Consider the following 12,032-nt stretch of genomic DNA (forward strand, 5'->3'; position numbering starts at 1 on the left):
TTATCTTATATCTGTCCTTAAAACAATCACCAGTACTTTGAGAGAACAATGGAAAATCAACATTTTATTACCTTATCTCTGCTTTATCACACTGGGAGTGTAATTTCTTCTGCTGGCTGTGTTTACAAAGCTTATCTATAGCTGGTACGCGCGGCCACAAACTATCAGAATAGGTGGGGATACCACATCCTAAATTAACAATTTCAAATGCCAATATAAGGGTAAAGGAGCTACTTGTAAACAATTTAATACACTCCAGCAGGTAAAGTGGATCATTGGGAACAAATTAAAGGGGAGAAAATTTTTGAGTAAACTGTCCCTTTAAGGAACACCGGAAGCCAACACATCTATTTACACAGGACAGTTATTAACCACCTTCATGCCGTGCACAACTGAGTTGTGTGCCCGGTCTGAGGACCACATATCTCACATGGAATGGAGACTGCATTTTGTTTGTGGCTTTCTTGATTATTTATAATCTAGAACTCATTTTAAAAGCTGCCAAGTACAGCATAAGGATAAATGTTCACAGTTATGTGAAACAAAAGATGATGTACTGTTACAACTGCCACTCATTAGAAACAACCTGCACATTATAAATTGTTTCCTAAATTATTATTTACATCATCTCTTTATGTCTGGCAGTCATTACGCTGCTTGTGTAGACAATATTTGTAATAAGGGACACCCCAAGATAGCACCAGTACTATTATCCAAAATATGTAAATAACGGCCACTTTCCTCACCTTCATGAGCTCTTGCAAAGACTCTAGCTGCAGGAACTTGCTCTCTGTGATCAGCTTCTCTGGATCACACAACTAAAAATGAATAAAAGGTAGAATTTTAATTAATTACCAAGTGAAATGCACATTCATTAACAAAGCAGCCGCTAACAAAAATACTTCCTTAGCTACTGATCCCCAAAAATCACCCGTTTATTATTAATTAATTCAAAGTTCCCATGGATGTTCTAAAGATACCTACAGCTGCCCTATTATTATTATCGTTATTTGTAGAGAGTCAGCAGATTCCGTATCGCTAATAAATCAGCATGAAGAAAAAAATCAAATACTTTAGACACAGTTTTGTAGTTCACCTTTATACAATCCAATGACATTTTTTTTGCTTCTTGGTTCTCCGTGGAGGGTCCTCGCAGACTGGACTGTTCTGTCCCACTGAGTGTCAGCCAGCTGACAAAGCTCAGTACAGTGGACTCCCCTCTGTAAAAAGAAAGATCACAATTACGCAAAAACAAAATTTATGCTTACCTGATAAATTTATTTATTTCCGGATATGGAGAGTCCACGACGTCATTCAATTACTAGTGGGAATATCCCTCCTGGCCAGCAGGAGGAGGCAAAGAGCACCACAGCAAAGCTGTTAAGTGTCACTCCCCTACCCATAATCCCCAGTCATTCGACAAAAGGGAAATGGAAAAAGGAATAACACAAAGGTGTAGAGGTGCCTGAGGTTTAGTAAAAAATAACTGTCTTAATTAAGGGTGGGGTCGTGGACTCTCCATTTCCGGAAAGAAATTTATCAGGTAAGCATAAATTTTGTTTTCTTTCCTAAGATATGGAGAGTCCACAACATCATTCAATTACTAAAGGGAACCAATACCTAAGCTAGAGGACACTGAATGAATAGGGAGGGAGAACAAGACAGGCAGACCTAAACAGAAGGTACCATCGCTTGAAGAACTTTTCTCCCAAAGGAAGCCTCAGCCGAGGCAAAAGTATCAAATTTGGAAAAAGTATGCAGAGAGGACCAAGTTGCAGCCTTGCAAATCTGTTCCACAGAAGCAGTCTCATAAGCAAAACGAATCACACTTCTCAACCAGAGGGAAAAGGAAGTAGCAGTAGCCTTCTGACCTTTTCACTTTCCTGAAAAACAAACAGGGCAGAAGACTGGCGAAAATCTTTAGTCGCCTGTAGGTGGAATTTTAGAGTACGTACAACATCCAAGTTGTGCAACAGAAGTTCCTTATGAGAAGAAAGATTAGGACAGAGAGAAGGAACAACAATTTCCTGATTAATATTTCTATCCAAAACCACTTTAGGAAGAAACCCCAATTTAGTACGAAGAACCGCCTTATCAGCATGAAAGATAAGGTAAGGCGAATCACACTGCAAAGCCCAGAGTTCAGAAACTCTCCTAGCAGAAGAAATAGCAACAAGAAACAAAACCTTCCAAGATAATAACTTAATGTTTACTATGGAATGCAATGGCTCAAACGGAGCCTGCTGCAAAACTTTAAGAACAAGGTTAAGGCTCTAAGGAGGAGCAACAGGTTTAAAGTGAATGTCAAGTTTGATGAATCAGTTCCCGGTTTTTAAAAACCCTATTAAAAACAGGAGCACTTTCATTCATCAAATTTAACATTTCACTCGTTTTGTTAAAATACTTTAAATCTTGAAAGCCGCTCCAGCAATTCCCCCTCCTGCCGCTCGTCACTTCATACATCAGCAATGACGAAATAAGGCATCCTCCAATCATGGCTTCCCCCCCCAGGGGAATCATTGCCAAAGGCTTGCGATGGGCGGGGGAAGCACTGGAGCGCTTTCAAGATTAAAAAGGTAAGTATTTTAACAAAATGAGTGAAATGTAAAGTTTGATGAATGAAAGTAACCCTGTTATTAATAGGGTTTTTAAAAACTGGGCATTGATTCATCAAACTTGACATTCACTTTAAACACAGGCCTGATACTGACCAGGGCCTGACAAAAAGAATGAACATCTGGCACATCCACCAGACGCTTGTGTAACAAAATAGATAATGCAGAAATCTGACTTTTCAGAGAACTGACTGACAATCCTTTCTCCAGACCTTCCTGGAGAAAAAATTCTAGAAATCCTGACCCTACTCAAGAGTAGCCTTTTGATTCAAACCAATAAAGGTATTTACGCCATACCTTATGGTAAATTTTTCGAGTAACAGGCTTGTAAGCCTGTATCATGGTCTCAATGACCAACTCAGAAAATCCACGCTTAGACAGAACTAAACGTTCAATCTCCAAGCTGTGAGCTTCAGAGAAACAAGATTTGGATGGAGGAATGGACCCCGAGTTAGAAGGTCCTTCGTCAGAGGCAACTTCAAAGGTGGCAAAGAAGACATCTTCACTAGGTCTGCATACCAGATCCTGCGAGGCCATTCCGGAGCTATTAGAATTACTGATGCTCTCTCCTGTTTGATACGAGCAATGACTCGTGGAAGGAGTCAAACGGAGAAAAAAAAGTTATGCAACACTGAAATCCAAAGGAACCGCAGAGCATCTATCAGGGCGGCCTGCGGATCTCTTGACCTTGAACCGTACCTTGGAAGCTTGGCGTTCTTTTCAAGACGCCATCAGATCCAACTCCGGCACCCCCATTTCTGTATTAACCTGGAGAATACCTCCGGATGGAGAGCCCACTCCCCGGGATGAAATTTCTGTCTGTTCAGGAAATCCGCCTCCCAGTTGTCCACTCCTGGAATGTAAATGGCAGACAACAATTGCGAGCTTCCGCTCACTGAATAATCTGTGCCACCTCCTTGATGGCTAAGTAACTCCAAGTTCCTCCTGGTGGTTAATGTAAGCCACTGAGGTGATGTAGTCCGACTGGAACATGATAAACTGGGCTATGGACAATTGAGGCCAAGCCATCAGAGCATTGTAAATCGCTCTCAACTCCAAGATGTTTAAGGGGAGAGCAGACTCCTCTCGAGTCCATAGTCCTAGCGCCTTTAACGAGTCCCAGACTGCTCCCCAGCCGAGCAGGCTGGCGTCCGTGGTCACAATCACCCAGGAAGGTCTCTGGGAACATGTGCTCTGAGACAGATGCTCCAGAGAAAACCACCACAGAAGAAAGTCTCGTTGACTGGTCAAGATCTATCCTCTGAGACAGATCAGAATGGTCTCTGTTCCATTGTCTGAGCATGCATAATTGCAGAACTCTCAAATGGAATTGAGCAAAGGGAATGATGTCCATGGAAGCAACCATCAGACCAATTAACTCCATACATCGAGCCACTGATGGCCGAACAGTAGACTGTAGAGAGAGGCAAGAGGAGAGAATATTGAATTTTCTGACCTTTGTCAGAAAATTTTTCATAGATAGGGAAATCTATTATGGTCCCTAAGAAAACTAACCTTGTAGCTGGAACAAGGGAACTCTTTTCCAGATTCACTTTCCATCCATGGGAACGTAAAAAAGATAACAAGATCTCTGTATTAGAGTTTGCTTGTTGAAAAGATGGTGCCAGGAAGGGCGCCACTGCAATTCCCCGAGACCTGATCACTGACAAAAGAGCCCCCAGAACCTTTGAAAAAATTATGGGAGCTCTGGCAAGGCCAAACAGAAGAGCCACAAACTGAAAGTGATTGTCTAGAAAGGCAAATCTCAGGAACTTGTGATGATCCCTGTGGATAGGAACATGAAGATATGCATCCTTCAGGTCTATGGTCGTCATGAACTGACCCTCTTGGACCAAAGGAAGAATGGAACAAATGGTTTCCACTTTGAAGGACTGTACTCTGAGAAACTTGTTGAGACACTTTAAATCTAGAATAGGTTGAAAAGTTCCCACTTTTTTGAGAATCACGAACAGATATGAATAGAATTCTAGGCCCTGTTCCCTTGCTGGAACAATCACTCCCAGGGAGGAAAGGTCCTGAACGCAGTTCAAGAATGCCTCTCATTACCTGGTCTGTGGATAATCTTGAGAGGTGGAATCTGCCCCTGTAACCCTGAGTTACTATGTCCACAGCCCAAGGGTCTGGGACATCTCGTATCCATGCTTGACAAAACAGAAAGTCTGTTCCCCACTTGATCCGATCATGGACCGGGGGCAGACCCTTCATGTTGACTTCGACTCAGCTGCCATTTTCTTAGATTGCTTCCCCTTGTTCCAAGACTGATTGGGTTTCCAAGAAGACTTGGACTGTTCCTGCTTGGAAGAGGAAGATTTTCTTTTAAAGTTACGAAAAGAACGTAAAATTACTTTGAGGTCCTTTAAGTCTGTTCTTCTTGTCTTGTGGTAGAAAAGACCCCTTTCCACCCGTAATATCAGAAATTATTTCTGCCAGACCAGGTCCAAACAAGGAAGCTTGGACTTAGAGGTAACATCCGCTGACCAAGATTTTAGCCACAACGCTCTGCAAGCTAGGACAGTGAAGCCAGACATCTTGGCTCCTAGACTTAAACTTGCATGTTAGCATCAGAAATAAAGGAATTGGCTAGTTTGAGAGGCTTAATCCTATCTTGGATCTCCTCTAACGGAGTTTCTATCAAAATTGATTCAGACAAGGCATTGCACCAATAAGATGCCACACTTGCCACTGTGGCAATACAAACTGCAGGTTGCCATTGAAGACCTTGATGAACATCTTCTTCAAATAAGCCTCCAGCTTTTTGTCCATGGGATCCTTAAAGGAGCAGCTATCCTCTATAGGGATCTTAATTCTCTTAGAGTAGAAAACATAATTTATGTAAGAACTTACCTGATAAATTCATTTCTTTCATATTGGCAAGAGTCCATGAGCTAGTGACATATGGGATATACAATCCTACCAGGAGGGGCAAAGTTTCCCAAACCTCAAAATGCCTATAAATACACCCCTCACCACACCCACAATTCAGTTTAACGAATAGCCAAGAAGTGGGGTGATAAAGAAAGGAGTAGAAAGCATCAACAAAGGAAATTTGGAAATAATTGTGCTTTATACAAAAAATCATAACCACCATAAAAAGGGTGGGCCTCATAGACTCTTGCCAATATGAAAGAAATGAATTTATCAGGTAAGTTCTTACATAAATTATGTTTTCTTTCATGTAATTGGCAAGAGTCCATGAGCTAGTGACATATGGGATATCAATACCCAAGATGTGGAGTCTTCCACTCAAGAGTCACTAGAGAGGGAGGGAATAAAAATAAAAACAGCCATATTCCGCTGAAAAAATTAATCCACAACCCAAAAAATAAGTTTATTTTCATTTGAAAGAAAAAAACTTAAAACAAAAGCAGAAGAATCAAACTGAAACAGCTGCCTGAAGAGCTTTTCTACCAAAAACTGCTTCCGAAGAAGCAAATACATCAAAACGGTAGAATTTAGTAAATGTATGCAAAGAGGACCAAGTCGCCGCTTTGCAAATCTGATCAACTGAAGCTTCATTCTTAAAAGCCCACAAAGTGGAGACTGATCTAGTAGAATGAGCTGCAATTCTCTGAGGCGGGGCCTGACCCGACTCCAAATAAGCTTGATGAATCAAAAGTTTCAACCAAGAAGCCAAGGAAATAGCAGAAGCCTTCTGACCTTTCCTAGGACCAGAAAATAAAACAAATAGACTGGAAGTCTTCTTGAAATCTTTAGTTGCTTCCACATAATATTTCAAAGCTCTTACCACATCCAAAGAATGTAAGGATCTCTCCAAAGAATTCTTAGGATTAGGACACAAAGAAGGGACAACTATTTCTCTACTAAAGTTGTTAGAATTCACAACCTTAGGTAAAAATTGAAAAGAAGTCCGCAAAACTGCCTTATCCTGATGAAAAATCAGAAAAGGAGACTCACAAGTAAGAGCAGATAGCTCAGAAACTCATCTAGCAGAAGAGATAGCCAAAAGGAACAACACTTTCCAAGAAAGTAGTTTAATGTCCAAAGAATGCATAGGCTCAAATGGAGGAGCCTGTAAAGCCTTCAGAACCAAATTAAGACTCCAAGGAGGAGAAATTGATTTAATGACAGGCTTAATACGAACTAAAGCCTGTACAAAACAGTGAATATCAGGAAGTATAGCAATCTTTCTGTGAAATAAAACAGAAAGAGCTGAGATTTGTCCTTTCAAGGAACTTGCAGACAAACCCTTATCCAAACCATCCTGAAGGAACTGTAAAATTCTAGGAATTCTAAAAGAATGCCAGGAGAATTTATGAGAAGAACACCATGAAATGTAAGTCTTCCAAACTCTATAATAAATCTTCCTAGAGACAGATTTACGAGCTTGTAACATAGTATTAATCACTGAGTCAGAGAAACCTCTATGACTTAGAACTAAGCGTTCAATTTCCACACCTTCAAATTTAATGATTTGAGATCCTGATGGAAAAACGGACCTTGAGATAGTAGGTCCGGCCATAAAGGAAGTGGCTAAGGCGGGCAACTGGACATCCGAACTAGATCCGCATACCAAAACCTGTGTGGTCATGCTGGAGCCACCAGAAACACAAAAGACTGTTCCATGATGATTTTGGAGATCACTATTGGAAGGAGAACTAGAGGTGGGAAGATGTAAGCAGGATGATAACACCAATGAAGTGTCAGTGCATCCACTGCTTCCGCCTGAACATCCCTGGACCTGGACAGGTATCTGGGAAGTTTCTTGTTTAGATGAGAGGCCATGAGATCTATCTCTGGAAGACCCCACATCTGAACAATCCGAGAAAACACATCTGGATGGAGAGACCACTCCCCTGGATGTAAAGTCTGGCGGCTGAGATAATCCGCCTCCCAATTGTCTACACCTGGGATATGCACCACAGAGATTAGACAGGAGCTGGATTCCGCCCAAGCAAGTATCCGAGATACTTCTTTCATAGCTTGGGGACTGCGAGTCCCACCTTGATGATTGACATAAGCCACAGTTGTGATATTGTCTGTCTGAAAACAAATGAACGGTTCTCTCTTTAGCAGAAGCCAGAACTGAAGAGCCCTGAGAATTGCGCGGAGTTCTAAAATATTTATTGGTAATCTCGCCTCTTGAGATTTCCAAACCCCTTGTGCTGTCAGAGATCCCAAAACAGCTCCCCAACCTGAAAGACTCGCATCTGTTGAGTTCACATTCCAGGTTGGCCGAACAAAAGAAGCCCCTTGAACCAAACGATGGTGATCTATCCACCATGTCAGAGAGTGTTGTACATTGGGATTCAAGGATATTAATTGTGATATCTTTCTATAATCCCTGCACCATTGATTCAGCATGCAAAGCTGTAGAGGTCTCATGTGAAAACGAGCAAAGGGGATTGCGTCGGATGCTGCACTCAAGAGACCTAAAACTTCCATGCACATAGCCACTGAAGGGAATGACTGAGACTGAAGGTGCTGGCATGCTGCAACCAATTTTAAACGTCTCTTGTCTGTTAGAGACAGGGTCATGGACACTGAATCTATCTGGAAGCCTAAAAAGGTGACCCTTGTCTGATGAATCAAGAAACTTTTTGGTAAATTGATCCTCCAACCATGATTCGTGTGAGATCCTGCAGTATGTAAAGACTGAGCTAGTACCAAGATATCGTCCAAATAAGGAAACACCGCAATACCCTGTTCTCTGATTACAGATAATAGGGCACCCAGAACCTTTGAAAAGATTCTTGGAGCTGTTGCTAGGCCAAATGGAAGAGCAACAAATTGGTAATGCTTGTCTAGAAAAGAGAATCTCAGAAACTGATAGTGTTCTGGATGAATCGGAATATGAAGGTATGCATGATGCAATGTCCTTGCTGAACAAAAGGCAGAATAGTCCTTATAGTCACCATCTTGAAAGTTGGTACTCTTACATAACGATTAAAAATTTTCAGATCCAGAACTGGTCTGAATAAATTTTCTCTCTTTGGTACAATGAATAGGTTTGAATAAAACCCCAAACCCTGTTCCTGAGGAGGAACTGGCATGATTACCCCTGAAGACTCCAGGTCTGAAACACACTTCAGAAAAGCCTGAGCTTTTACTGGATTTACAGGGATACGTTAGAGAAAAAATCTTCTCACAGGAGGTCTTACTTTGAATCCTATTCGATACCCTTGAGAGACAATGCTCTGAATCCAATGATTTTGGACAGATCTTATCCAAAAATCCTTGAAAAACCTCAATCTGCCCCCTACCAGCTGAGCTGGAATGAGGGCCGCACCTTCATGCGGACTTAGGGGCTGACTTTGGTTTCCTAAATGGCTTGGATTTATTCCAATTTGAGGAAGGCTTCCAATTGGAAGCAGATTCCTTGGGAGGAGGATTGAGTTTTTGTTCCTTATTCTGACGAAAGGAACGAAAACGGTTAGAAGCCTTAGATTTACCCTTAGGTTTTTTATCCTGAGGCAGAAAAACTCCTTTTCCTCCAGTGATAGTTGAAATAATAGAATCCAACTGAGAACTAAATAAATTATTACCTTTGAAAGAAAGAGATAATAATCTAGATTTAGATGTCATATCAGCATTCCAAGATTTAAGCCACAAAGCTCTTCTAGCTAAAACAGCTAAAGACATGGATCTAACATCAATTTTGATAATATAAAAAATGGCATCACAAATAAAATTATTAGCATGTTGCAGTAAGCTAGTAATGCTATATATGTCAGGATCCAATTCTTGTTGCGCTAAATTCTCCAACCAAAAAGTTGAGGCAGCCGCAACATCAGCCAAAAAAATAGCAGGTCTGAGAAGATGACCTGAATATAAATAGGCCTTCCTTAGAAAAGATTCAAGCTTCCTATCTAAAGGATCCTTAAAGGAAGTACTATCTTCCATAGGAATAGTGGTACGTTTAGCAAGAGTAGAAATAGCCCCATCAACTTTGGGGATTTTTCCCCAAAACTCTATAGATTTTTCTGGTTAAGGATACAATTTTTTAAACCTTGAAGAAGGAATAAAAGAAGTACCTGGCTTATTCCATTCCCTAGAAATCATATCAGAAATAGCCTCAGGAATGGGAAAAACCCCTGGAGAAACCACAGGAGGTTTAAAAACAGCATTTAAACGTTTATTAGACTGAACGTCAATAGGACTGGTTACCTCAATATCCAAAGTAATTAACACTTCTTTTAATAAAGAACGCATATACTCTATTTTAAATAAATAAGTAGATTTGTCTGAGGAAGGATCTTCTGAATCAGATAGATCCTCACCAGAAGAGGATAAATTATTATGTTGTTGGTCATTTGAAATTTCATCAGCTAAATGTGAAGTTTTAAAAGACCTTTTACGTTTATTAGAAGGTGGGAATGCAGACAAAGCCTTCAGAATAGAATCAGAAACTAATTCTTTAAAATTTACAGGTATATCATGCACATTAGAAGTTTAAGGAACTGCAACTGGCAATGTACTATTACTGATGGAAACACTATCTGCATGTAAAAGTTTATCATGACAACTATTACAACTGACATTTGGTGAAATAATTTCTACAGTTTTACAACAAATGCACTTAGCTTTGGTAGAACCGATGTCAGGCTGCAATGTTCCGGCAGAAACTTCTGAGACAGGATCAGATTGGCACATCTTGCTCAATGTAAGAGAAACAACAACATATAAAGCAAAATTATCTATTTCCTTATATGACAGTTTCAGGAATGGGAAAAAATGCAAAAGCATAGGCCTCTAATAGAGAATAGCAAGAGACAAACATCAATGTGGTATTGAAATAATGACAAAATTTGGCGCCAAGTAAGACGCACAACGTAACGTAAACTTTTTTGGCGCCAAAAATAACGGGAAATGACACACTTGCGTCACTAATGACGCCACCATGTGAAAGGTCTCTGCGTCACGTATAACGCCGGAAATGACGAAGTTGCGTCATAAACGTATTTTTTTGTGCCAAAAATATTTTCACGCCAAGAATGACGCAATAAAGTTTAGCATTTGACGCACCCACGGCCTAATACCCGCAATAGCAAGAAGTAGTCAATTGAAAAAAAGATTAAACCCCAGGTAAGAAAAAATTTCTTAAAATGTTTAAATTCCCCAAATATGAAACTGACAGTCTGCTGAAGGAAATAAATGAACCTGACTCAAGGCAAATATAAGTACAATACAAATATTTAGAACTTTATATAAAAGCATAAAGTGCCAAACCATAGCTGAGGTGTATTAAGTAATAAAAAACATACTTACCAAAAGACACCCATCCACATATAGCAGACAGCGAAACCAGTATTGAAACAGTTATTAGTAGAGGTAATGGTAAATTGAGAGTATATTGTCGATCTGAAAAGGGAGGTAGGAGATGAATCTCTACGACCGATAACAGAGAACCTAGGAAATAGACCCCTGTTAGGGAAATCATCGTATTCAAATAAGTGATACTCCCTACACGTTCCTCTGACATTCGCTGTACTCTGAGAGGAATCTGGCTTCAACAATGCTGAGAAGCGCATATCAACGTAGAAATCTTAGCACAAACTTACTTCACCACCTCCATAGGAGGCAAAGTTTGTAAAACTGAATTGTGGGTGTGGTGAGGGGTGTATTTATAAGCATTTTGAGGTTTGGGAAACTTTGCCCCTCCTGGTAGGATTGTATATCCCATATGTCACTAGCTCATGGACTCTTGCCAATTACATGAAAGAAATGGCCCTTTCTACTTTAGGCACAGTGCACCATGAATCTTTAATGGGGACAGCAACAGGAAACATCTTCTTAAAGACGGGGAGAAAGGTATCCCTGGCTTCTCCCATTCCTGTGAAATAATCTCTGTCACACTGTCTGGAACAGGAAACACTTCCACAGAGGAAGGAACATCATAGTATTTATTAAGTTTACTAGACTTCTTAGGGTTGACAAACGACAGAAGTATCGGAGTCGTCTAAAGTAGCCAATACCTCCTTTAACAATACACAAAGGTGTTCAAGCTTAAATAACATAATTTATGTAAGAACTTACCTGATAAATTCATTTCTTTCATATTATCAAGAGTCCATGAGCTAGTGACGTATGGGATATACATTCCTATCAGGAGGGGCAAAGTTTCCCAAACCTCAAAATGCCTATAAATACACCCCTCACCACACCCACAACTCAGTTTAACGAATAGCCAAGCAGTGGGGTGACAAGAAAGGAGCGAAAGCATCAAAATAAGGAATTGGAATAATTGTGCTTTATACAAAAAAATCATAACCACCACAAAAAGGGTGGGCCTCATGGACTCTTGCTAATATGAAAGAAACAAATTTATCAGGTAAGTTCTTACATAAATTATGTTTTCTTTCATGTAATTAGCAAGAGTCCATGAGCTAGTGACGTATGGGATAATAAATACCCAAGATGTGGAACTTCCACGCAAGA

General features: G+C 40.3%; 1 protein-coding gene across 9 annotated transcripts in view; it reads right to left on the minus strand.

The window, feature by feature from the left end:
• GBF1 (golgi brefeldin A resistant guanine nucleotide exchange factor 1) overlaps window positions 1-12,032 on the minus strand; it is a 365,751-nt gene that overhangs the window by 34,522 nt on the left and 319,197 nt on the right. For all 9 annotated transcript variants that reach the window (XM_053691965.1, XM_053691964.1, XM_053691962.1 and 6 more), the window contains 2 exons: window positions 1,097-1,220; window positions 747-818 (listed from right to left, as the gene is read on the minus strand). In XM_053691965.1, the coding sequence (XP_053547940.1) occupies window positions 747-818; window positions 1,097-1,220 (196 nt within the window). The remainder of the gene's footprint in view (window positions 1-746; window positions 819-1,096; window positions 1,221-12,032) is intronic.

This window comes from Bombina bombina, chromosome 9, assembly GCF_027579735.1.
Source record: "Bombina bombina isolate aBomBom1 chromosome 9, aBomBom1.pri, whole genome shotgun sequence".
Taxonomy (NCBI): Eukaryota; Metazoa; Chordata; class Amphibia; order Anura; family Bombinatoridae; genus Bombina; species Bombina bombina.